This window comes from Priceomyces carsonii (assembly GCF_900007245.1).
Source record: "Priceomyces carsonii strain CBS4050 genome assembly, scaffold: Debaryomyces_carsonii_scaffold_8, whole genome shotgun sequence".
Classification (NCBI taxonomy): Eukaryota; Fungi; Ascomycota; class Pichiomycetes; order Serinales; family Debaryomycetaceae; genus Priceomyces; species Priceomyces carsonii.
Window position 1 is genome coordinate 7,030 of NW_026946681.1, and position 26,487 is coordinate 33,516.

The 26,487-nt window shown below is 22.9% G+C and overlaps 18 protein-coding genes, besides 3 other annotated features; all 18 read right to left on the reverse strand.

Annotated features, from left to right (window-relative positions):
- Positions 1-550: 550 nt before the first annotated feature.
- PRCAT00006377001 (uncharacterized protein) lies at positions 551-679 on the reverse strand (the record flags this gene model as incomplete). Its single annotated transcript, XM_062956520.1, has 1 exon — positions 551-679. One exon carries the CDS (start codon positions 677-679, stop codon positions 551-553), a length of 129 nt encoding a protein of 42 aa, XP_062813015.1.
- Positions 680-691: 12 nt separating this feature from the next.
- On the reverse strand, positions 692-907 carry PRCAT00006378001 (uncharacterized protein; the record flags this gene model as incomplete). Its single annotated transcript, XM_062956522.1, has 1 exon — positions 692-907. The coding sequence occupies one exon, from the start codon at positions 905-907 to the stop codon at positions 692-694; it is 216 nt and encodes a 71-aa protein (XP_062813016.1).
- Positions 908-967: 60 nt separating this feature from the next.
- On the reverse strand, positions 968-1,132 carry PRCAT00006379001 (uncharacterized protein; the record flags this gene model as incomplete). Its single annotated transcript, XM_062956523.1, has 1 exon — positions 968-1,132. One exon carries the CDS (start codon positions 1,130-1,132, stop codon positions 968-970), a length of 165 nt encoding a protein of 54 aa, XP_062813017.1.
- A 124-nt stretch (positions 1,133-1,256) lies between these two features.
- Positions 1,257-1,511, reverse strand: PRCAT00006380001 (uncharacterized protein; the record flags this gene model as incomplete). Its single annotated transcript, XM_062956524.1, has 1 exon — positions 1,257-1,511. One exon carries the CDS (start codon positions 1,509-1,511, stop codon positions 1,257-1,259), a length of 255 nt encoding a protein of 84 aa, XP_062813018.1.
- A 10-nt stretch (positions 1,512-1,521) lies between these two features.
- PRCAT00006381001 (uncharacterized protein) lies at positions 1,522-2,151 on the reverse strand (the record flags this gene model as incomplete). XM_062956525.1 has 1 exon in its annotated part: positions 1,522-2,151. The coding sequence occupies one exon, from the start codon at positions 2,149-2,151 to the stop codon at positions 1,963-1,965; it is 189 nt and encodes a 62-aa protein (XP_062813019.1). The 3' UTR covers positions 1,522-1,962.
- Positions 2,152-2,334: 183 nt separating this feature from the next.
- Positions 2,335-2,496, reverse strand: PRCAT00006382001 (uncharacterized protein; the record flags this gene model as incomplete). The annotated part of the gene is made up of 1 exon (XM_062956526.1): positions 2,335-2,496. One exon carries the CDS (start codon positions 2,494-2,496, stop codon positions 2,335-2,337), a length of 162 nt encoding a protein of 53 aa, XP_062813020.1.
- A 48-nt stretch (positions 2,497-2,544) lies between these two features.
- Positions 2,545-2,703, reverse strand: PRCAT00006383001 (uncharacterized protein; the record flags this gene model as incomplete). Its single annotated transcript, XM_062956527.1, has 1 exon — positions 2,545-2,703. One exon carries the CDS (start codon positions 2,701-2,703, stop codon positions 2,545-2,547), a length of 159 nt encoding a protein of 52 aa, XP_062813021.1.
- Positions 2,704-3,124: 421 nt separating this feature from the next.
- On the reverse strand, positions 3,125-3,271 carry PRCAT00006384001 (uncharacterized protein; the record flags this gene model as incomplete). The annotated part of the gene is made up of 1 exon (XM_062956528.1): positions 3,125-3,271. One exon carries the CDS (start codon positions 3,269-3,271, stop codon positions 3,125-3,127), a length of 147 nt encoding a protein of 48 aa, XP_062813022.1.
- A 2,907-nt stretch (positions 3,272-6,178) lies between these two features.
- PRCAT00006385001 (ATP synthase subunit C family protein) lies at positions 6,179-6,409 on the reverse strand (the record flags this gene model as incomplete). Its single annotated transcript, XM_062956529.1, has 1 exon — positions 6,179-6,409. One exon carries the CDS (start codon positions 6,407-6,409, stop codon positions 6,179-6,181), a length of 231 nt encoding a protein of 76 aa, XP_062813023.1.
- Positions 6,410-6,585: 176 nt separating this feature from the next.
- On the reverse strand, positions 6,586-6,972 carry PRCAT00006386001 (NADH-quinone oxidoreductase subunit A; the record flags this gene model as incomplete). Its single annotated transcript, XM_062956530.1, has 1 exon — positions 6,586-6,972. One exon carries the CDS (start codon positions 6,970-6,972, stop codon positions 6,586-6,588), a length of 387 nt encoding a protein of 128 aa, XP_062813024.1.
- Positions 6,973-9,477: 2,505 nt separating this feature from the next.
- Positions 9,478-9,537: a sequence feature (Short protein (PRCAT00006388001, CUM68656.1) was converted to a misc_feature.).
- Positions 9,538-10,810: 1,273 nt separating this feature from the next.
- On the reverse strand, positions 10,811-11,545 carry PRCAT00006389001 (uncharacterized protein; the record flags this gene model as incomplete). XM_062956531.1 has 1 exon in its annotated part: positions 10,811-11,545. One exon carries the CDS (start codon positions 11,543-11,545, stop codon positions 11,063-11,065), a length of 483 nt encoding a protein of 160 aa, XP_062813025.1. The 3' UTR covers positions 10,811-11,062.
- Positions 11,546-11,782: 237 nt separating this feature from the next.
- On the reverse strand, positions 11,783-12,148 carry PRCAT00006390001 (uncharacterized protein; the record flags this gene model as incomplete). The annotated part of the gene is made up of 1 exon (XM_062956533.1): positions 11,783-12,148. The coding sequence occupies one exon, from the start codon at positions 12,146-12,148 to the stop codon at positions 11,783-11,785; it is 366 nt and encodes a 121-aa protein (XP_062813026.1).
- A 6,673-nt stretch (positions 12,149-18,821) lies between these two features.
- Positions 18,822-18,875: a sequence feature (Short protein (PRCAT00006393001, CUM68659.1) was converted to a misc_feature.).
- Positions 18,876-20,028: 1,153 nt separating this feature from the next.
- PRCAT00006394001 (uncharacterized protein) lies at positions 20,029-20,232 on the reverse strand (the record flags this gene model as incomplete). The annotated part of the gene is made up of 1 exon (XM_062956534.1): positions 20,029-20,232. The coding sequence occupies one exon, from the start codon at positions 20,230-20,232 to the stop codon at positions 20,029-20,031; it is 204 nt and encodes a 67-aa protein (XP_062813027.1).
- A 589-nt stretch (positions 20,233-20,821) lies between these two features.
- PRCAT00006396001 (uncharacterized protein) lies at positions 20,822-20,917 on the reverse strand (the record flags this gene model as incomplete). Its single annotated transcript, XM_062956535.1, has 1 exon — positions 20,822-20,917. One exon carries the CDS (start codon positions 20,915-20,917, stop codon positions 20,822-20,824), a length of 96 nt encoding a protein of 31 aa, XP_062813028.1.
- Positions 20,918-21,298: 381 nt separating this feature from the next.
- PRCAT00006397001 (uncharacterized protein) lies at positions 21,299-21,556 on the reverse strand (the record flags this gene model as incomplete). Its single annotated transcript, XM_062956536.1, has 1 exon — positions 21,299-21,556. The coding sequence occupies one exon, from the start codon at positions 21,554-21,556 to the stop codon at positions 21,299-21,301; it is 258 nt and encodes an 85-aa protein (XP_062813029.1).
- Positions 21,557-22,024: 468 nt separating this feature from the next.
- PRCAT00006399001 (uncharacterized protein) lies at positions 22,025-22,150 on the reverse strand (the record flags this gene model as incomplete). The annotated part of the gene is made up of 1 exon (XM_062956537.1): positions 22,025-22,150. One exon carries the CDS (start codon positions 22,148-22,150, stop codon positions 22,025-22,027), a length of 126 nt encoding a protein of 41 aa, XP_062813030.1.
- A 93-nt stretch (positions 22,151-22,243) lies between these two features.
- Positions 22,244-22,531, reverse strand: PRCAT00006400001 (uncharacterized protein; the record flags this gene model as incomplete). Its single annotated transcript, XM_062956538.1, has 1 exon — positions 22,244-22,531. The coding sequence occupies one exon, from the start codon at positions 22,529-22,531 to the stop codon at positions 22,244-22,246; it is 288 nt and encodes a 95-aa protein (XP_062813031.1).
- An 811-nt stretch (positions 22,532-23,342) lies between these two features.
- Positions 23,343-23,399: a sequence feature (Short protein (PRCAT00006402001, CUM68665.1) was converted to a misc_feature.).
- A 1,306-nt stretch (positions 23,400-24,705) lies between these two features.
- Positions 24,706-24,873, reverse strand: PRCAT00006403001 (uncharacterized protein; the record flags this gene model as incomplete). Its single annotated transcript, XM_062956539.1, has 1 exon — positions 24,706-24,873. One exon carries the CDS (start codon positions 24,871-24,873, stop codon positions 24,706-24,708), a length of 168 nt encoding a protein of 55 aa, XP_062813032.1.
- Positions 24,874-26,487: the final 1,614 nt, after the last annotated feature.

Genomic DNA, 26,487 nt, shown 5'->3' on the forward strand with positions numbered 1-26,487 from the left:
ATTAAAAACAACCTTCTCCATCTATAAATCCTGATATATAATTATTTATATCTAATTTAGATTTATTATTAATTATAGTTTTATTTATATTTGAAGTACTATAATTTCTTTTTATAATTTTATTTATATTAAATATATTTTTAAAAGTATATATTTCTTTATATATAGGTTTTATATATATATGTTTATTTATTAAAGATATTTCTTTTTTTAATGATTTATTCTTTTCGAATATAAATCCTTCTAATACATGATATAATTTATTTTTAAATAAATAATATAAAGAATTAAATTTAATTTTCATATTTTGAAAACATTCGCTTTTAGCGAATATAAAATGAATTTTCTCGTAAATAGTTTGATTCCTGAATATATACCTTGAAATGTAAGGTATATACCCTCCCGCTACGGCTTCGCGGGAAAATATATGCTCATCTTTGAACATATATTTTCGAGCCAATTGACTCATCGTAGATAATGCTATAACTCTTTTTATATCATTAGATACTATTGCTATTAATCCACTTACTAATGTTGTTATACCTCCTAATCATAATATTCCTAATAATATAGATGGGGTATATTCTAATATAAAATTAGATCTTACTAATACAAATACTCCAGCACAAACCATTGTAGCAGCATGTAATAAAGCTGATACAGGAGTAGGACCCTCCATAGCTGATAGTAATCAACCATGTAAACCTAATTGTGCACTTTTAGCTGTAGCTGCTAATAATAATAATAATGCTAAAATATTTAAAATAGAAGTATTAATATGAGGAGTTAACAATTCAATAGTATCAAAATCAACAGCATGAAATAAAGATAACATACATCCTAAACAAATAACAAAGAAAGTATCACCCATACGATTTAATAATATAGCTGATAAAGCACTTTTCATTGCTGTAATACGTGTATTTCAAAAAGATATTAATAAATAAGATATTACTCCTACAAATTCTCATCCTATAAACATCATTATATAATTATCACTTATAACTAATATAGTCATAAATATAGCAAAAACACTTAATATTATATAAAAACGATTACGATTAGGATCATGTCTCATATATTCTATAGCATATAATAATACTGATAATGTTACTATTCCTACTGGTACCATAACAACTAAAGATAATGAATCTAATAATAATCCATAATTAACATGTATATCTCCTACTGAAAATCATGTTCCTAAATTTATTGATATAGGTTCTTCAAATTTATAAATTAATCAAGACATTATATTATAATATATTTGTTACTTTCCCTCTTAATCTATAATATGATACTAATAAACTTAAACCTATAGCTGATTCAGCTCCTGCCAATATTATTATATATATAGCATATATTGTTGCTTCTACATCATTATATACTCCTCCTATATATATTAATTTAACTGTTACTGTTAATAATAATATTTCTATTGCTATTAACAATGTTATTATATTATTTTGACTAATATAAAATGTTAATAATGTTGTTAACATTGCTATCATTTTATTTTATTATATATATATATATCTTATATATTTATATATTATATATAAATATTATATTTATAATGAGATTATAAATATATATAAATATTATTTATATATCTACTTTTATTTAATAAAATTATCCTTAAAATATGATAAAATTAAAATAATAAGCCCCGCGAATCGGGGATATCCGCTTAAAGCGGACATAATATATTTTTATAAGAAGATATATTTATAAAAGAATATATTATCTTTTAGATGAGATATCCTCTACTTTGTATAAAATATATTATTTTGTGAAGGGAATGATTATCAGCCTTTGGCTGGAGTTATCTTTTATTAGATATATATTTTATATTGAAAGGTATAGATATATCAACTATTATATAAGGATAAATTAAAATAAGAATAAATAAAATATCTATAAATAATAGAAATTAATATATTATATAATAATATATAAAATTTAATGTAAATCAATAGCATCTTTTAAATAAGAGCTAAATAAAATACTAAATACATAACTTTGAATCATAGAAATAGCGAATTCAAGAGTAACAATAGCAATAACACCTGCTATAGGGATAAAACCTAAAACAAAACCAATAATAGAAGAGCTCATTAAGTTAAAAATTAATGAACCTAATATTAACATTAATAAGTGACCTGATAAAATATTAGCAGATAAACGTAAACCTAAAGAGATAGCTCTAGAACTATAAGATAAAGTTTCTATTAAAACTAAAACTGGTACTAAAGGTAAAGGAGTACCACTAGGAACGAATAAAGAGAAGAATTCTCAACCATGTTTAACTAAACCTATTAAAGTAACACTAAATCATAAAGTTAAACTAAATGATAAAATAGCAACTAATTGAGCTGATATAGCAAATGAATAAGGTATCATACTTATTAAATTAGCTATTAATATAAAGTTAAATATAGTAAATATTAAAGGAAAATAATAACCTCCACGTACTCCTATTTGACTTTTTACCATATTTAATATAGTATCATATATTGATAATACGGCAACTCCTCATCTATTTCATCCTAATTTAGTATTATTTAATAATCTTAATACACTTAATATTATTGTTGCAACTAATATTAAATATATTACATAATTTGTTAAACTTAATGTTATTATATTATTTATTGTTATTAATGGTTTAATTTCAAATTGATCTAATGGTGAAAATATCATTTTATAATAATTTTTATTATCTTCTTATATCATTGATATAACTGATTTAATAATACCTTATTATTCTTCTTTTTAAAATAAATAAATTATCTTGTGATGATTTATCCCCGAAGGGCATAAATTATCCTAAAGATGATTTATCTCCAGCTAAGCTGAATATAAATTTATTTATTTACTTGTTAAAGAAAGAAATCCTGATTATCAGAATTTATAAGGATTTTATATTTATATATAATCCTTCCCTTGCCTTTTAAGGTAGGTAAAAGAAATTGTAATACGAATTTAAATGAACTATTTATATACCAACTAATAGTAGATATCTTTTACATTAAGGAATTTATAAATAAATTATTCTATTTAAAATATATTACAAAAATGGTATAATATTTATTATCTACTTATAATATAAGTAGATGTTCATTTATAATTTAATTATTAAAATTCTAGCAATTAATAATCTTAATATATTAGGTAATAAATATACTGATATAAAGTATACTAATATAGAAATAGTTAAAATACCAAAAGTTAATAAATTAAGAAAATAAAAAGGTACAAGTTGTGGCATATTTAAATTTAAATAATAAATGATAAATAACCAGTATATAACTGGAGATATATAATCTATAAATAAGATTATATAAGAGATTATATAACCCCACATAGTGGGAATATCTATAATAAACAGATATACTAACTTTTAATTAGTTATATATATATACTCTATAAAAATATATAAATAATCTATCAGATTGGAGGGACTTGAACCCCCATAGCCCTACACCCAATGTAGATACGTTACCAATTACGCAACAATCTGTATAGTAGACCGAGATATAGTGATATTAGAATCATATTTTATAAATATAAATCCAAGATATAAATAGATAAAACTCGAGATCGTAATAGAACGTTGAGGGAATTGAACCCTAAAGAGATTAATTTGCAATTAATTCATTCAACCATGAATAACAACGTTCAATATTTATAATCTTATATATTTTATATATACATATATAAATAAATTATTCTATGAAATGGAATGATCACCAGCTTTTGACTATAAATTATCTATAAGATGATATATGTTCCTGCTTTGCAGGAGGCATAAATTATTCTCTTAAATGGAATAATCTTCAGCTTTTGACTATAAATTATAAATATGACAAGCGTGGATCGAACACGCAAAGTAGCATTGGAAGTGCCAGGGTTTACCAGTTAACCTATTGTCACTTATGTAACCACAATGGGAATTGAACCCATATATATACTGTGAAGTAGTAGTATCATACCATTAGATCATGTGGTCTAACATTGTCGTATTGAGGAATCGAACCCCACACCTTCCGATTACAAAACGGACGCTATGCCTGGTTAGCTTATACGACTTTATTTATATATATATATATTTACCTTTATTTTTATTAAATTTATTTTTAATAACATATATATGTTATATAGTTTTATATTACTTAAGATAGGAATTGAACCTATATTAGTTGCATATGAGGCAACTGTTCTAACCATTGAACTACCTAAGTTTAAAAAGGATAACTACTGAGAATTGAACTCAGATATATCGTTCCACATACGAATGTTCTACCTTTGAACTATAGCTACCTTTTATATATTTCCTTAGTTAAATAAAGTATATATTTACTCACTTCATGTAAAGATATATTTACTCATATCATGTAAAGTATATATTTACTCATATCATGTAAAGATATATTCTTAGCTTTGTTGAGTTTTTATTTATTTATTAATAATAATGAGGAGGGACTGAATCGAACAGTCGAAGCACTACGGCACTAAAGTTACAATTTAGGTCTAATTACCAACATTAGAACCTCCCCCTTATATTCTATATAAATATACTTTTATATTTTTATTTATTTCTTACGGTTAATAGGAGTCGAACCTATACGGTCTAAGCCCGGACATCTTAAGTGTCCTATGTCTACCATTTCATCATAACCGCTTACCTTTATATTTCTATATTCATATATATCTTTATATATGAATATATATTTTTTTTTATAGTTTCTCTACTTCTTTTATGAGCATTTATATATTGAGGTATATTTGGATCATATATAGGTTTTTGAGATAATACTTTTATTATTCATTTTATATCTATTTCTTTATTTATATTATAACGTTTTGTATTATTATTATTCCTTATATATTCATATAATTTAGCTCCTTCTTTTGTATAATGTAAACCATGTTTTAATATAATAGTAGCTATCATAAAATATGTCATATCTATACTTTTTCTTGTATTTCATTCATGTTTTAAGATATTAGGAAAATATACTCAATAAAAATAATCTATTGATGATATTGTTAATTTTATTTTATTTGTTTTTTTATATTCTACTATATTTATTTTTATATTTTTTATATATTCTCTTATTATATCAGGACAATTTTCATCAACAGGTAAGTTTTTTAAATAAATTTTCATTTCTTTAAATAATTTTATAGATTCTTCTCTTTGTGATACTTCTGATATTAATGTATATTTTTTATTTTTATCATATTTTACACTGTATGATCCCTCTCCTTCCATAAAACCTATATATCAATTTATATTTATTTTTATATTTAATTCATCATCATTATGTTTATAATTATAATTATTTAATGTTTTACTTAAATTTAATAATAAAGGATATTTTTCATCTCATGATAATTTATTATTATTATTTATTTCAAACATATTCATTCAAATATTAAAATCATGAGCTTTTTTAGTATTTAATTTATCTTTAAATAATGGTATTATTATATTTTTAATATCTTCTGTTTTAGATATTCTTATTTCTACACTTTCAGTTTCATTTTTATATTTTGAATGATATATTTTTATGTTATTAAAATTAAAATATTTTAATATTATTTCTAATATATTTTTATCATCTATATGTAAATTTATTTTAAATGAAAATATTATTCTATTTATTTTATCTTTTTCATTTTTTCTAAATGTAATTATAAAAGAACCTTCTCCATCTGAAAACCCTATTAGTCAATTTATAAAATTATTATTAAGTTTTATATAATTATAGTATTCCTTTTTAATAGGCATATTTAATATTTCCTTTCATTTTACATAAGAATATATTTCCTGATTTATTGAAGATATATTTATAGGTTTTAAATTTAATATTTTATTTACTATTAATTTAGAAATATCTTTATTTTGTTTTAGATATTTTAATAATATTTTATTATTATTCATTTATTTTTATATTATTTTTAATATTCATTTATTAATAAATAGATTTCTATAGATATTATATGAATCGAACATATATTATATTTTATAAAATAAAATATTTCCTTTATATCTTTAATGTATAAATAATAACCTTTTATTGTGAAATTATATTCAGCTTTCGGTTAGTCATTATATGAATAAATATATATTTAAATTCCATTATATAGTGTTTTAAATAATTAAAGTGAATTAAACTGCATATAATAATAAGAATGATATCATAAGACAGAATAATCCACAGGCTTCGCTCAAGGCAAACCCTAATATAGCTTGAGGGAATAATGTAGCACGTAATGAAGGGTTACGTGAAGTACCGTTAATTAAAGCTACGAAAACTAAAGCTATTCCTATAGCTGCTCCTCCTAATCCTAAAGTAGCTATTGCTGCTCCAATGTATTTTGCTGCTAATGCTAATTGCATCTTTATTTTTTATTTTTATATCTATTTATACTTTTCTTCTCCTCTATATTTTATATATATAAAAGTAAATACTAAGAATAGATAAATATGTATTTTTAAATAAAATAGTATGTTAACTTAGTTTAAAGTTAATAATATTTATTCAAAAGTTAAGAATATAATAAATAATATAGATATTATTTATAAAGAGTATGCATTAAAGGTTTAACGATAGGGATAAAACGTCTTTCTAAGTTTAAAGCACCTAAATTTATTTCATAAACAAAAGCAATAACTAAAGATAATAAGAATAATATTAAAATAGATAAACCATAAATACTATTATTATAAGCACTAACAACATAAGGTAAAATAGAAGAAATTTCTAAATCAAAAGGTAAGAATAAAATAGCAACTAAGATGAAAGCAACACTAAAGGCAGATCTAGATTGTTGATAAGAAGTAAAACCACATTCGAAAGGACCATCTTTTTCTACATATGAATTAGAATTTGATATTAAATAATTTAAACCTACTAATGCCATAGCTACTATAGGAGCTAAATAAAGATAAATAGTAAACATTTTATAATATTATTAAATATAACCCTTCTGATATAGCTGGTAAATATATAAAGAAACTAATTAATAAAACTGTAGAAGTAGCAATAGAATAAGCTAAAGATGGATTAACATAATTAACATTATTATTACTATTATAACTAGTTATTAAAGTTTTAATTATATTAGCATAATAATAAGTTGCAACAACACTACAAACTATAATAACACATGATTCTAATATATAATTATCTTGAATAGCACTTATTAATACATAAAATTTAGCAAAAAATCCTGGTAAAGGAGGTATTCCTATTAAAGAAAATAAAGCTAAAACAAAACATAAAGCTAATGTTAAATTAGGTAATTTTAATTGATGTATATATATTAATGGTGATCATTTTGATATTGGTGTATCTATATATTGACTCGCTCCTAATATACTTAAAAATAATATTATATGTGTTAATATATATTGTATTATATATATATAAAAAGATGTATCAAATGTTATAATAGATAATAAAATATATCCAAAATTTAATATCCCACTATATGCTAATATAGTTTTTATATTTATTTGATATAAAGGTTTATAAGCCCCTATAAATAAAGAAATATAAAAGAATATTATAAAAATATAATGATCAAATAAAGAAGCATTAGCAAATATTCATGATATTATAGATAATTTAGCTACTACACTTATATAAGCTGTTATATAAGTTGGTGCATAATTATAAGTTGAAATACTTCAACGATGTAATGGCGCCATACCCATTTTAAAAAATAAAGCTATTAATAATATATTAAAATAATTATGTATAGTATTATCAAAATTCATAAATATATTAATATCTGATATATTAGTAGAACCAGTATAAGAATAAACAAAATAAGAAGATAATAATATAATTGTAGAAGCGATACCACCCATTAAGAAATATAATAAAGAAGCTCTAGAAGCATTATAAGATCTATTATGTAAACCAGTTAATAAATATAATGAATAACTTTGTAATTCTATTAAAATATATAAAGATAATAAATCATTAACTAAAGGGAATAATAATAAACCTATAATATTTATTATTAATAATAAAAAATAATAAGGTGATTTTAAATCATATCTATGATTAGATGTACTATAAATTAATAAAATTATTGATAATAATAATATTAATATAGATAAAGGAAAATTATAAGGAGTAATAATAAATCAATTATTAAATAATGATAAATTAGGTGACATACTTATAATATCTAATGATGATATATATAAAATAAATGAGAATATAATAGTAATAGAACCTAATCTATTAATAATTATAGGATTTGAATAAGTTGAGAAAACTAAAAATATTAAAAATGCAGATATAAGCATTACCTTTATATAATTTTCATATTGTTATATAACCACCTATAACTATTTTTCATATTATATTTAATAATATTATATTTAATAATATTATAATTTATCTTATATTTAATAATATTATAATTTATCTTATATAAAATATTATACTTTTTATAAAAAATGACATAGTAAGAATTGAACTTACATAATATTATCCGTAATAATATACACTAACCATTGTGCTATATGTCATTATATTTTAATATTATATATATATAAATCAATCATAAGTAGATATTTATTATCTATAATGTAATAATAAGGGGAATAATAATAACGGATAGTCAGCGAATCGAACGCTGAGAGCTAAAAAGCTACTACATAGCAAGTAGGGTGGCTTACCAATGCCGAACTATCCTCGCTCTACAACAGATTCGAACTGTCAACTCTTATAGTGACATTATAAGGCTTTACCATTAAGCTACTAGAGCAATATAAATAATCTGAGTCGGCACGATTCGAACGTACATATACCTAACTCAAATCTAGGGGACTTGCCGATTAGTCAACGACTCATAATATTCCAGTATTACTAGGAATAGGAATAGGAATATCCCCAATCATTGATTGGGCATTCTTAGTCTAGTAAGAATTGAACTTACATCTATCGATTATCAATCGATCTCTCTACCATTGAGATATAGACTATTTTTATATATAATTAATTATAAAATATTAATTATAAGTAGATATATAAACTACTTTAACTAAAGGTAAGAATACATCTGTGAAACAGGAGAATACTCTTTCGACGTGAAGGAATTAATAAATTATCCTAAAGATGATTTATCTCCAGCAAAGCTGGAAATAAATTATCTTGTAATGATTTATGCCCGAAGGGGATAAATTAACCTTACGAAGTAGTGGGATATAAATTTATAAGATATAAATATATCTGCATTATATTCAGTTAAATTGAGTATAAATAATGGAATAAAAATATGTGTGAATAAATATTAAAAATAATAAAACCCGGTCAGGTTCCCCTAACCGAACCGTATTTCAACTTACAGCAGGTCACTGATAAACAAACCTTTTGTAAGGAAAGTAAACAGTTTCTTGCTGTTGATGAGTGGTTAGTACGAAGTAGTTAAAAATTTCACCGTAACTCTCTAGTTTACGATTACTAGCAATTCCTCCTTCATATAATCGAATTTCAGATTATAATTCATGAAAGAAATAATATCAAAGTCTTATTGTTTAATTAAATTATAATTAAATATAAATATATTGTCAATAACGTCGTAACACGTCTATAGCCCATTTTATAAGGGTCATCATGATTAGTCTTCGGCCTTTACTTCCTATAGTTTCTCAACTATACTTTTATAAATATATATTATTAGTTAATAAGATATATATTTAATAAGGATTACGTTCATTAAATAACTTAATATTAAACCTCACGGCATGAACTGACGACAACGATGTAACGCCTGTTAAAAATTCAAAAAATGGTAAGATTTTAGGAGGATCATCCAATTAAACGACATGTTCCACTGCTCATGACTACAACCGTCTAATGTCTTGTATTTCACCCTTGCGAGCGTACTAGTCAGGCGGAATACTATTCATTTTAACTTTTCTTTTATTGTATTCATAGTTCACTGCTACGACTAAATGGGTATCGAATCCATGTTGCGCCCGTAGCCTTCACCTCACAACGTCAATATATTTAAGTGATCTCTTTGCTGTCATAATGTTTTCGTTGTATTTCATCTCTCTTACTTTATTTCATATCACTTTTTTATATATTCTATTTTATATATATATATCCGCCATTAGCGAATAATCTTTAAAATTAAGATTTTTATAAAACGTTCTACAGGTACTTTAAGCCATTTCGAACAATGCTAGCCCTCCATGTCTAACCGCAGCTGCTGGCACATGTTTTAGTTAGGACTCTTTCATATATATATCATTATTATATATATTTAGAAGTTTATAGTTTTCCTTTTATTATTTATTTTTATAAATATTTCTTTTGCTAAAAGCAATTGATTTATTTATATTTTTATATAATATCCTTCTCGTAGATAGCTTGATCAGTCGTTAGACCATTGTCAAAGATTCCCCACTGCTGCTCTTAATAAGAGTTGACTTCTGTCAATGTGACCGTTGTGACGAAAATCGTCGGCTCCAGTTCGATGGCTAGATTTCTCTCTATTACCTACATCTGATTGTATATTTTTTTTATACATTTTCACTCACCTTATCGCTATATATACCTTAATATATATAACTTGCATGTGTAATGCCTCTACATAGCATTTGATCTGAACCAACATCATGTTCTCTTTCTTTTTATTTAATTATTTTAAATCTTCTTTACTTTACTTAGAAGTTAAGTTCTTTTTTAAGAAAATTTTATTTTATTTTCTTATTGAATTACTCAGAATTGAACTGAGATACATCCATTATGAGTGGACTGCTCTACCATTGAGCTATAATTCATATTTATATATATTTCTTATATATTTATTATAATAATATTATATATATAAAGAATTTATAATGATATAAATGTATTATAAATATATAAACCTATTAATAGTGGGTTTATATTTAAGTGCAGTAGATAGATTCGAACTACCAATTACAAAGTTATGAGCATTGCATGTTACCATTACATTATACTGCTTACCTTAATATGAATATATATAATAATGAAGGTGCTTCTCATAAGAAATCTATTGATCACATAGGGAATATACCTAAAAATATAGTAGGTATTATAATAGATAACATTAAAACAGTTTCTCTATATGTACAATCTTTAGTTAAATAAACATAAGGTGTTTTAACACCACCTGTTAATCTATTTGTTAATTTCATTTGATAACAAGCTGATAATAAAACAGATATAGCAGCTATAGCACCTAATATAGGTGCTTTACTTATAGCTCCAGTTATAGATAATAATTCACCTATAAAGTTAATAGATAAAGGAGTACCTATATTACAGAAACTTAAAGTTATTAAATATATAGATAAAATAGGCATATAAGTAATTAAACCTTGGAAATATTGAACTAATCTATTATGATATCTATCATATAATATACCACCCATTATAATAAATAAACCAGGGGAAACTAAACCATGAGCAACAGATAATATAAAACTACCTGTTATACCAGTTATACTATTAGAAAACATACCTAAAATACATATAGCCATATGTCCTATAGAACTATAAGCTATAATAACTTTTAAATCAGTTTGTCTTAAAGTTATAATTGATGTATATATTATAGTAATTATACATATAATATATATAAAAGGAGTATATAATATAGAAGCATCTGATAAAGTAGGTAATAATAATCTTATTATTGCATATATAGCTAATTTTAATATTATACCAGCTAATAAAATAGAACCAGCAAGAGGTGATTCAGAATGAACAACAGGTAATCAAGTATGAACAGGAGCTAAAGGTGTTTTAACAGCTATACCTATAGAAATAGCAAGAAATAAAATACATTGTAAATCTAAAGATAAAACTAATAAACTAGTAGCTTGATAATCAGTATTATCTAATATAACTTCATATAATGCTATACCTAATAGCATAAATAATGAAGAAAATAAAGTATATATTAAAATATAATCAGAAGCTTTATCTCTATTACCAGCACCATAAAGACTTATTAAAACAAATAAAGGAGCTAAAGAAGCTTCAAAATAAATATAGAAAGAAGTCATATCTTGACACATAAAGTTTATTAATAATATTATACCTAAATTAAAAACTAATTCAAAATATAATATATTTTTCATATTATTTCAATTTGATATAATAGATAAAGGTAATAAATAAGCTGTTAATAAAATTAAAATATCAGCTAATCCATCAGAAGTATAATAAACATTAATTTCTTGTCAATCATATAATGTAGGTATCGCTATTAATATACTAGATACTAAAAATATATGTTTAGATATATTATTAACTAATCTAGCTAATATAGATGTTAAAGTTGAATAACTTATAAATAATAATGTCATTTTATTTAAATATTTTTTATTATAATTATTATTATTACTATGACTAAAGGGATTTGAACCCTTAAATATAATATAATTAGACCTAAACTAATCGCGTTTACCAATTTCGCCATAGTCATATTCGGATGCAACGTGATTCGAACACGTGGACTTTTAAGTCTTAATATCTCAAATATTATGCTTTAAACCTCTCAGCCATACATCCTTTCCTTTATATTTACTTTTTATTATTATTATATTTATCATATATAATCTTTTTAATATTTTCTTAATTATACTATAGTTTATATTTATAATTTATGATATATATATTATATATATTTAATTATATTGATATTTAATAGCAAAACAATAAGATATATATTATTTAAGATTAATATAAGTATAAGTCTAATATAAGTATATGAATATATATTTAATCTTTATTAGGAGATATTAAAATAGGTAATTCAGAGAAAGTATGATATTCAGCAGGTCTAGTTAATATTAATTCTAGATCTGAATCTCTTGTATTTCTACATAAATTAGATTCTGTAAAATCAGGTGTAACTTGAACTTCTTTTTCTAGTTCTGTACCATTTTCTAATTGAATTAATACACTTTTTAAACCAGCTAAAACTGATATTAATGATAATATAGATCCAAAACTACTTATATAATTTCATCCTATAAATGCATCAGGATATTGAGGTATACGACGAGGCATACCATTAAGCAGTTTATATATTTAAAAGTTTATAATTAAATATTTAATTTTTATATATAACTTTAAATATGTATATATATATAATATATATATATTATATATTTCTATATAATCTGGACTATATCTTAATTCTTTATATAAATATATAAAAAGACTACTTATAAAGTAGTAAAATTTAGTAAAAACTAAATATTTATATAAAAAATTCTTCACGTGTAGTCTCTGAGGATCCCTTATATAAAGGTTTCCTGCTGATTGTCTATTGTATTATCTATACTATTTTCACAAAAAATAAATTATATATATATATATATAAAATAAAAAGAGTAAGTATAGCTTTAAGAGTTTCCAGCATATAGTGAAGTTTTACTTAAGCATTAAATATCCTGATTAAATACCTAAGAAATGCATAGGAAGGAAAATAAGATTTACTGAAATGAATAATAATCAGAAATGTATTTCTCCTCAAACTTTATTATAATTTAATCCAAACATAGCAGGACCTCAATAATAATAAGCACCTATTAAACTAAATAGAGCTCCCATAGATAGGACATAATGGAAATGTCCGACTACATAATAAGTCTTTAATTTAACTCTAGTCACCTAGAGGATCGGACTATAACTTATCTTAATTTAACTTAATAAATTCTTAATTATCACGTTTAGTCTCTACGGAGTCCTTATATACATATATATATATAAGGTTTCCACGGTATTGCCTTTTATAAATAATAAACTTATATTTATATTTATATATATATTATAAATAAATAACTAGTAACAACTAGTTTTTATAAGAACTTTATTTATTATTATAGTTTTTACATCTATAGAGTAGAAAAGGTTCTACCGTTAGCAATATTATATCAAAGATTAAACGATAATAATATTACCGATAAATAAATATTTATCATGGTGATATGACGACATGACACTTATATTTTTTCTTTAATAAAAACATTAGAAAAAGAAGAATAAGATTGATATTTAAAACCTAATAAAGGATTAATATTACAATGATTAATAATATTAATTAAAACTGATTTTTTATATATTTTTAATAAATAAAATGATTTATTTATTTTCTTAATATTATTAGTTGCTTTAAAATAATTTTTAATAAATTCTAATAAAAATAAATCATTATCTTGACCTATAGAAAAAGAATGATTATTATTATTTTTTAAAGAAAAACAACCTTCAGCTTCTATAAAACCACTTAATCATGGATTAAAATAATTCTCCAATTTTATTGGAGGATCCCCTACTGAAGACTGGGAATTATTATAATTACCTACCTTAGGCTGAGTATCTCTCTGTAAGGCAGAGAAATTATTTAATATATTTTTTATAATATTTTGATAATAATCTATATTATTATATTTATTATTTCTATTATTTAAATATCAATTTATATCATTTTTTTCTAAATTTATTTTTAAAAAATTTAATTGAGCTTGTTTATTAGAAGTTAATAAAGGATATTCATTAAATATATTAATAATATTAATAATATCTTTTTTATTATTAACTACTCATATAACAAAAGATTTATATTTAATTTCCGCGTTGCGGGAATTTACCCCATTGGCGGGTCTATTATTATATTTATTAAAAATAATATTAACATTTCCACCTATTACATTTTTAATTAATAATAACATATTATAATTATTTTTATTATATTTTAATTTAATAACTAATCTAAATTGAAGATTTTTAGATCTTCAATGATTAACTTGAATACTTCCATTTCCATCCATTAAACCTACTCAATATTTTTTAATATAATTTTCTCATGAAGGGAGAATACCCCCACCCATAAGGTGGGGATTATAATATTTATTAAAAAATAAATGTTTATCATGGAATGATACATCTATAGATGCGTTTGATAACATAACTCCTGTTAAACCTCCTATAGTAAATAAGAATAAGAAACCTAATGCAAATAACATAGGTACTCCTAATCTTAATTCACCTCCATAAAGAGTAGCTAATCATGAGAAAATTTTAATACCTGTAGGAACAGCTATAACCATAGTAGCAGAAGTAAAGTAAGCTCTAGAATCTATATCTAGACCTACTACATACATGTGGTGCGGGTAGATTATACCCATGGACTATCTCTTATACTTATTTTTATTTCCTGAATATCCTATAGTTTTATTTTCTATAGTATATTTATTCATTTGTTTTCTCATATTTCTTATATTATTTATAATATTCTCTTCTAAAGGTTGTTTACCTAAAATTTTATATAAAATATTTTTTCATATTAAAAAAGATTTATATTTATTTGTTTTTAATTTATATTTATCAAAATAATTAATAATATCTTTATGTATATTACTATTAATATTATTACAAGATATAGATATTCTATAACAAACAGAAATAGAAGAAATTCTAAGTTTAACTAAATTTTTATCAGTAAATAATTTACTAATTTGATTAAGTAAATCTTTATCTTTTTGATCTAATATAAATATATTATTTATAATATGACCAGTTAAATTATGATATCTTTTATTAATTTTAACAGAAAAACAACCTTCAGCATCAGTAAAACCTGATAATCAAGCATCATTTAAATTAACTTTTTTTAAAATATTTGAAGGTTTATCAAGAATAATTTTATTATGCTCATCGTTGGCGGATATATACGTTATACGAGGCTTATTTATAAAATAACAATTAAATAAATTATTATATCAATTATATAATTGATTCATTCTATTTAAAGAATGTAAATTATTATTAAATAATAAATATAATAAATAAATATTACAATTATCTTCTACAAAATATCTTGCATATTTATATTTATTATTTTTATCATAAATATATTTAATTCTACCAAATTTAAATGTATTTTTAATATGTTCAAGAATTTTATAATCTTTTTGAGTTAAAACAAATATAGATTGTGATTTATTAATAAGAATAGCTCCATCTCCTTCAGAAAAACCTATAAATCAAGATAATCAATCATGAGAAGAAGATAACTTATAAATATCATTAACTTCTACTTTAAAAGAAAAATTATAAATTTTATAATACATATCAATAAATGAGGAATAAGTATTTTCACGTATAGTCTCTGAGGATCCTTTAATCTTGTTTCCTGCTGATTGGGCATTTTTAAATTCTGTTTTACAAAATTCCCCGCCTATGACGGGAATATCATTTTTACTATAAAAAGTAGATATTAAATTCTCTTGATGTATGTTATCAAGATAACCTTTCCAGCCTATAGTGAAATTTATTACCTTAAACTCACGCTTAAGGAAAGCCAGCCATTGACTTCAAACTAAGAATCCTAATAATCCTATAGATCCCATAGCATATAACATACCTATTTCACCAAATATTGGTTTTTTACTATATGTTGATACTATATGAGATATTATTCCAAATCCTGGAATAATTAATATATAAACTTCTGGATGCTACCCGTTAAAATACGGGTATGGACTATATCTTAATCTTTATTATCGCTAAAAGCAATGATCCCCGCTTAGCGGGGTTTATTTCATTTTATTATAAATTTATTTCAAGATTTTAATAAATTATCCTGTGATACGGGATGATTTATCCCTGAGTGGCATAAATTTGAATTTTCAGGAGTTTTATAAGCTTTTAAATTTATTAAATAATAATAATTTTTACATAATAAAATTTTATTAAATTTAATTGTTTTTAAAGGATTTTTAGATATATAATTAATAAAATTAAATATATTAACTTTATTTTGTATTGTTCATTTATAATAACCATTTTGAGCTCTATCATAATAAATATTTCCTCCAAATATAGTCATATAAGGATATATTTCTTTATAATATTTATTAGTAATACTAATAGTTAATTGAGGATATTTATTTTTAAAATTAATATTTATAGAACCTTTTGCATCAAAAAACCCACTAAATCAACTATTATTAATTGTTAATTCTATAGGTTCAATAATAGGTAAATTTAAAATAGAACAAACATGATGTAATTGAGGTAATCTTTTACTATTACGTATATTCCCATTAATAGCATTAATTAAATTAATCATACCTTTTTCATTATGTAATCTATATCTAACAGATTTAACTCCTGATCTAAGTTTAATAGATCCTCCATATTTTTGTTTAATTTGTTGTAAAGCTTTTTCATCTTCTAAAGGTATAGTTATTTCACAACTTGTATAACCTTTTTTAGAAACTCCTAAATAACCATTTCCATCTATTAATCCTGCTAATCATTGATTAAATGAAATATTTAAAGATTTTGTGCGTGTAGTCTCTGAGATTCCTACTAAATTAGATTTATAACGTTTAAATACTAAACTTTTGGTAGGATATTCTACCACTTTGTTAGATAATTGTAAATTATTCTGTAATACAGAATGATTACCAGTCTTTGACTGTAAATTATAAATACTATTTTTGGTTATCTGCTGATTATTTTTATAACTACTAAAAGTAGATAGTCTTATTTTACAAGACTTATATTTTATATATATTATTTTTAAATAATAAATACATTTATTAAATAATAAAATTAAATATCATTTAATGGAGATATTTACTATTATCAAATATATATAAAATATATCTATTAATATTTTAACTATATTGGCTATATAAATATATAGACTTATATATATAGTAATTAATAAACCTTTATGCCCGCTTTCAGCGGGTATCCCTGTTTTGCAGGGCTTATATAAATAAAATATAAATAAAGTAAAGTTCCAGCATATAGCACAATTCATATATTTTATATAAAATATAAAGGGCCATATTTGACCAAAGAATCAGAAAAGATGTTCATATAATATAGGATCTCCTCCTGCTCCTACTTCATAGAAACCTGTATTAAAATTTCTATCCATTAATAATAATGTTACACCAGCGGTTAAAACTGGTAATGATAATAATAATAATATAGCTGTAAAGAAAATAGCTCATACATATAAAGGTGCATTTATCATATGTAAACCTATAGTACGCATATTTAAAGTTGTAACTATAAAGTTTATAGCTCCTAATAAACTAGATATACTTGTTAAATGTATAGCAAATATAGCTAAATCTACACTAGGACCTGAATGAGAATTTATTCCAGATAAAGGTGCATATAATGTTCAACCTGTACCTGATCCTGTTTCTATTAAAACAGAAGCTATAACACAAACTAAAGCTGGTGGTAAACATCAAAAACTTATATTATTTAATCTAGCAAATGCCATATCTACAGCTCCTATCATAATAGGTAAAAAAAAATTCATTATATATATTCTATATATATATATTTCAATAATATATATATATATTTGAATATCCCTAAAATAGGGTTGTCTTTTTCAAAACAATTTGGACTATATCTTCATCCAAATAATTCTACCTTTTTATAGATAGAATCCCTTATTTTATAAAAGTATTATCTTATAAAATAAAAGTAATATAACCAGTTTTAGACGGTTTATTTTTCAATCTTATAATTGATTATATATTTGGAGTACTACGTGTAGTCTCTGAGGATCCTACTAAAAAATTTAATACTTATATATATATATTATATAATTCTCTTGCATAGTGAAAGAATATTCTTGTTTAGTAAGAGAATTAATAAAAATTAAGTAATAATTTAATTTGGTTTCCTACTGATTATCCATTGTTACATCTTTATAATTTTTAATAACCTTAAAAAAGGTATTATTTATAAAATATAAATAAAATATTATCTAATATATAATAAACTAATATATATAAAATATATTATTATAAATATCATAATATATTATATAAAGCTTTAGGATTTTCCAGAATATAGTAGTATAATTATAAATAATTTTACAATTATTCACGGCAATTTAATTATATTATGTTATAATAATGAAGTTAAATTAAATTAAATGATTTCAATTAAAAGTAGTTCTAGTTTTATTAAAATCTAAACGTTTTTTTAAACCTAAATTATAACATTCAGAATTTATACGAGATTTATTTTTATTAATTATAAAATTTAATAATTCAGATCAATCTTTGAAATCTAAATATTTAGAAGATAATAAAGGATATTTTTTAAAATAATTATTAACTAATTTTAAATTATTTATACTATTTACTGATATAATATAACTATAATAAGTTTTTTCATTATTTTGTTTTTTTAATTTTAAAATTCTTTCTCTAGAATATAAAGAAGTATTAAATAAAGATGCTATTTTTAGCATAATTAAATTATAATTATTATTAATATTAAATTCATTATCTTTATGATAATTTTGTCTAATTTCTAATCTATAACTTAAATTAACACTATTTTTTCTATTTTTTCTTTTACTTAAAGATATAGAAAAATTACCATTTGCATCAGTAAAACCAGCTAATCAAGAATTACTTAATAAATCTGATTTATCTATAGGTTTTATATCTAATATATTTATATTAGATAATATTTTATTCCTTATATTTATATTAGATATAGATATATTTTTTATATCTTTATTTTTATATTCTAAAATATAAGAATTAATTCAATTAATAGCCTTAACTATTACTTCATATTTAGGTGTTCTAAAATAACCATTTGTTATATTTAATAATTTATAAACTTCTTCTATTTTATTTATTTGTCAAAGACATACATTAGTTTTAGATTTTATATAAATATTACCTATTTGTAATTTATTTTTTAAATATAAAGCTAATGGATAATCTTTTTTATTAAAAGCTATAATTATTATAGGACTATATCTATTTTTAAATATAGAATTATGAGTACTTATACTCCCATTCCCTTCAATTAAACCTGCTAAATATGAATTTAAATTTTTATATTTATTTTCATTTTCAACTGATATTTTTGTATCATATAAATTTTCTTTTATAGAAAATTTTTTAGTATTAATTATATAATAATTAAATTTATAATTTAATAAATTTCACATTAAAGAAACATAATATTTTATTTTACCAAAAGCTCCTATTAATACAGGCATTACAAATAAGAATATCATACCTATAGCATGACCTGTAATTAAAACATTAAATGCTTGATTATTATTAAATAAGAATTGACTATTACCATTTGATAATTCTAATCTTATTATTACTGACATAGCTGTTGCTACCATACCTGCTAACATACCAAAACCTAAATATAATATAGCTATATCTTTATGAGATGTACTATAAAGTCAACGAGTTACATAACTCATTTGTTTCATTCTTTAAAAGAATTTATTTTATTTTACTTATCTTCTATACCTTTTATCTTTTTAACTTACCTTTAATTTAAGTTAAGTTTAGTTTAACAATATTATATATATATTTATATCAGTTAAAAGTAAAAATTCCATAATGCAAAGTTTTTATGTAAATACTTAATTTTAAATTAAATATTTATTTATATTCATGTTTATCATGAATATTATAATATTCTTATTTTATTAAAAAATATTCTTATATTAGTAATAAATATCATTTTACTCAAGGGAGTAATAATAAAATAAAAAGGATTATTTATAAAGTAAATACTATGAATATATAACCATCAATAATATAAATTAAAGCAGGTAAGAATAAAGCAATAGCGAATAAAAGAGGTAAGAAAATAACTCAACACATATTAATTAATTTATCATATCTAACTCTAGGAAGAGTAGCTCTAACTCAAATATAAGTAAAAGCAAAGAAATTAGCTTTTAAAGATAAGAAAATACCAGTACCACCACCTCAGAATAAGATAGAAGTTAAAGTTGATAAAAATAAAATAGAAGCATATTCAGATAAAAAGAATAAAACAAAAATAGAAGAAGAATATTCAGTCATATGACCAGAAACTAATTCAGATTCAGCTTCAACATTATCAAAAGGAGGTCTAGCACATTCAGCTACACAACCTATAAATCAAATTATAAATAAAGGAAATAAAGGTATACCTAATCAAATAGATTGTTGTAATTCAACATATTTAGATAAGTTCATAGTACCAGCGAATAAAATACATAATAAAATAATAGTAGTTAAAACTAATTCATAACTAATTAATTGAGCTGTAGAACGAATAGAACCTAATAAAGAATATTTACTATTAGCTGATCATCCTGCTAATAAAGTACCAAATACTCCTATACTACTAATAGCTAAAGTTAATATAAAACCATAATTACTATCAGTAATAGCGATACCAGGACCAAAAGGAATAACAGCTCAACATAATAAAGCTGATATTAAAGCAATCATAGGACTTAATAATAATATTAATTTATCAGCATGAGTAGGGATAATAATTTCTTTTAATAATAATTTAGCTGCATCAGCTATAGCCATTAAAACTCCATAATAACCAACTGCATTAGGACCAACTCTACGTTGCATATAACCTAAAGTTTTACGTTCAGCAACAGTTAAAAAAGCAACAGCTAATAATATAGATAAAAATAATATTAATAATTCTATAAAATTCATTATTTAGTTATTGATATAGCCCCTATAACAGATAATATTAAAATTAAACCAGTTAAAATTAATAAAATAGCATATTCTGTATATAATTGATTACCAACTATAACTAATTCATTTAAACCTTGAATAGATCCTCAACTTAAAGTTAAACTTTCATTTGATATATTCTCTATATCTGTTACTATACCATAAGTATTATAAGATAAATCTAAAGGTATTAAACATATAGTAATAATAGTTATTATTAAAGGTGAAATAGTTCCTTGAACTCTATAATCTATTTTTAATAATGATAATATAAATAAAAATAATATAGCTATAGCTCCTACATATATTAAAATATATAAAATACCCATTAAAACAAAACCTTGACTATATAAAGAAATAGCAGTACTAACAAATAAAATGATTAAGAATAATATACTTTGTACAGGTGTTAATAAACCTATAGCTAATATACTACTTATACCACTAATAAAATTTAACATAATATAAATAAATAAAAATAAATAAAAATATATATAAATATAAATATAAATATAAATATAAATATAAATATAAATATAAATATATATATAAATAACAGGGTGTATACATACAACGTTTAAGTCTAGAATTGAACTAGAATAGATGTATTAACAGTACATTGCTTTACCATTAAGCTACATAAACGAAATCTTGCTCACCTAATCATTCTATAAAGTCATTAATAGGAACACATTCTAATTTAATAGGCATTAAAGCATGATTAATACCACATAATTCACTACATTGACCATAGAAAACACCAGTTCTTTGAATTAAAGCACTAACTTGATTTAAACGTCCAGGAGTAGCATCAACTTTAAAACCTAAAGAAGGGATAGTAAAACAATGAATAACATCATTAGCAGTAACAACAAATCTAATATGAGTATCAACAGGAACAACAATAGAAGTATCAGTATCTAATAATCTTAATTGACCTTCTTCTAACATATCTTCAGGAACAACATAAGATTCAAATTCAATAGTATCACCAGTTTCTGATACAAAATCAGAATATTCATATTTTCAATATCATTGTAAACCTATAACTTTAATAGTCATAGCAGGAGTTAAAACTTCATCACATAAATATAATAATATGAAACTAGGGAAAGCTATTAATAATAAAACAACAGCTGGGAAAATAGTTCATATAATTTCTAAAGTTTGACCATGTCTAATATATTTGTAAGAAAAAGTATTATTTTTATAATCTTTAATAATAACAAATAATAAATATGAAACTAAACCTAAAATAACAGCTAAATAATACATGATATGATCATATAATTCATGAATACCTTCTTGGTTAGGAGTAGCTGAATCTTGAAAACGAAAACCTCAAGGTGTAGGTACATCTAATCTAATCATTTTTTTTATATATATATAAATAATATAATATTATAAAATACAATAAATAATGGAATCAATCGGAATTGAACCGATATTGTTCGCATGCAAAGCGAAAGATTTACCAATTAATCTATGATCCCTTAAATATATTGTATGGTATATGATATTATTAATTAGTTTATATAACCTATATAGTTATAATACTATAACATATTAGTATAATATGTAAATTACATAATCGAAGGGTTTAATATTTGAGATGCATTCAATATGTATCCTCAATTTTCTTAGCTAATATGTTAATATAAATACCTATTATAAGGTAATATATAATTAACAAAAAACCATAGGAAAACACCTCATTATCCTTTCGTACACTTGAGGCAACGATTAAGTAATATAACCATAGATGATAAAATCATTACTGACTCACGTCGTAATTAACCCATCTCAAGTAACTCCTTAGAGGACGAACAGTCCTACCCTACCCAGTTGCTGCGACCGGGAGGACGAGTCTAGACGACCATTTATGTTATCATATCATTATTTAAATGATATTTCTATATATTTCTATATAGCTCAGACTATGTCTTAATATTTAATAATAACCCCATAATGCGGTATTTTTTTAATATTTAGGGCTTTCGTGGTAGGATTATTGTTATACTACTCACCTACTAGTCGTTGAACGTTTATTTTATTTCATGTTTTAATACATGTGTATATAAAATACTTCGCTGCATATTGTCATAGAATATATATATTTCCTAACACAATGTGTAAATAGGTATATTTCTAAGCTTTGCTTAGTATATATTCTTTAGATATTTATGCAATTAACCCTATTTAACCTCAACTATCGTTTATTTAATCGAGGTGGCAAACACCGCTGACGATATCAACTCTCACGCGGTATTACCCTGTTCAAATTTGTTATCATATCATTATTTAAATGATATATCTATATATTGCTATATAGTTCAGACTATGTCATCATCATATTTATTTATATTTTATAATAGTTTTTTAACTAAAATATCTTTTTGATATTTAGATAATTTAAGAAATTGTTTTTTATGATTTATCCCCGAAGGGGGGATAAATTACTATTAGATACTATATTTATAACTTGATTTATAGTTATAAATATATTATTATTAAAGTTTTTCATTGTTAATTTAAGAATATAAATAAATAGATGTTGGGCACTCGTGGGAGGATTATTGTTATACTACTCACCTACTAGTCGTTGAACGTTCATTTTCCTTTAAATAAATGTATAGAAAATGCTTCGCTGCATATCATCTCAAAAAGAGAGACTTTCATGCAATTCACCCAATTTTATAATAATTTGTCACCAAATTAAGGGACTAACAGAATTAATCCCTAGCGTAACTTTAATCCGTTATCGACATCCATATCAATTGAATATGCCTGTTCACTACACTCTACGTAAGTACTAATTTCACTTGTAAGTGTTATTATCATCGCACAATTATGTTGTTATCCTTGCATATTTATATCTATTTGCTTTATAGATCTTTTGTACGTTAATTACTAATAAATAAATAAATACTTAAAAAGTATCCTTACATAAGTAAGGTATTATAAAAAAAATAATAATTATTAATTAGACACATCAGATGCTTTCGCTGATGTCGACGCCCCATCGAAACTAACCTCTTTACTTTGTCTCATTAAAATAAATAAAAATTATTTATAAAATATGATAAGATTCGATAATTATTTATATAGGTATCTCATTTTATTTATTAATAAATATAACCTAATATACTGAAATAAATAATATTAGAATCAGAATAAAGATATAGTAAAGCTGCATAGGGTCTTTTTGTCAATCTATGGCTATACGGCATCTTCACCGCAATTGCTATTTCACTGAGTCTACTATGGATACAGTTGTCGCATCGTGTAATCATTCATGCAGGACACCAATTATGCGTCAATGAATTTCGCTACCTTCGGATCCTCACAATAAGACCGCCGTTAACACACCTTTTCAATATTATACTTATATATAATTATTTTATTAGGCATACACCGGGCAGATATCACTTACTATACTTATTATTTCTAATATGCAGTAAGCTATGTTTTTGGTAAACAGTCGCACGACCTTAGGCTTTACACCTTTTTTGCCGAGTTCATTCATAGTAGTTATCTCATTCTCCTTTATCATACCTGTGTCGGTTTACAGTACGGTTCTTTTCTTTTCTTGTTCTATCTCCCATTAACTTTATATTTCTATAAATATCTTAGGGACCGTTCGTTTATTGTTAAACCTTATGAATAGGAGGATAGTCTTTTACTATCTTTCGTTACTCAAGCCAGCATTCTCTTTATGATTTTCTCTTTATCATATATTCTGCTACCATATTTATATATGCCCACTTAAAATGAGTATATATAAATATCTATTAAACTGTTATATATTTAGACCCGTATATTTTCTCTAATATAATTGTCAAATCAGTACATTGTTACATGTCCATTAACAGATGATTATTGTCAAACCCGCTGACTGATTGTCTATCTAATATACTTATATATATTTTTTATATATATATAAATATTTTATATTATATCTGTTTTTGATAGATAAATATAAATATAAAAGATTTTATTCACTTAATATATATTTGGGACATTTATTAAATAGTCTAGGTTGTTTCCTTTTAGACCTACTACCTTATCGCAATAAGTCTGACTCCTTATTAAATGGTTTACTGTTTTCGAGATTTAAATCTTTTGATAAAATTAAAAATAATCCCCCAAAATGATTTAAGTGCTGTACCAGTTAATACTTTAATAAAGGCTATACTAATATATATTTCGCAGAAAACCAGCTATCTGCAAACCAGATTTGTCTGTCACTACTACACACATTTCTTTAGAAAATATTGCTACATTTACCTATTCAGACTCTTTAATTTTAAAGATCTTGAACATGTGTAGATCGTTTGCTTTCGGGCCTATATATATTAACTTTTGATTGTTTTCTTAATTTATTTATAATTTATTTTATTTCGCTAATATATATAACTCACTGGCCCATTATACAAGAGGTACGCCATACTATGACTGCTCTCTATTATTCTATTTCCTCCTTTCCCTCACGGTACTTTTTACTTAATACTTATTCCTTGTCTTAGTAGTTGATTCTACTTTATTCACACCTCTTGATGTTACTTTTAGACTATTATACTTTCACTCACCGTTACTTATATAACCTCTGTTGATTACTTTTAAGCTACTCAGATGTTTCATTTCACTCAATTTTCTTCTTCCTTAATTTTCATTCTCGGATTGGTTTTTTAACCTTTTTATCCTCCTAAGTATTAGTTTTAGATTCCTTAAAATAATATTTTTATCATATACCTTTTTTCAATATATCTCCTTATATATTTTAATATATATACCTTTTTTAATATTAATTAATCTATAACTTATATTCTTATTTTATAAGTTTAAATGTTTAACTTTCGATTGTATTTTATCCTCTATTAGGGTTATTATAAATGATTTATATTTTT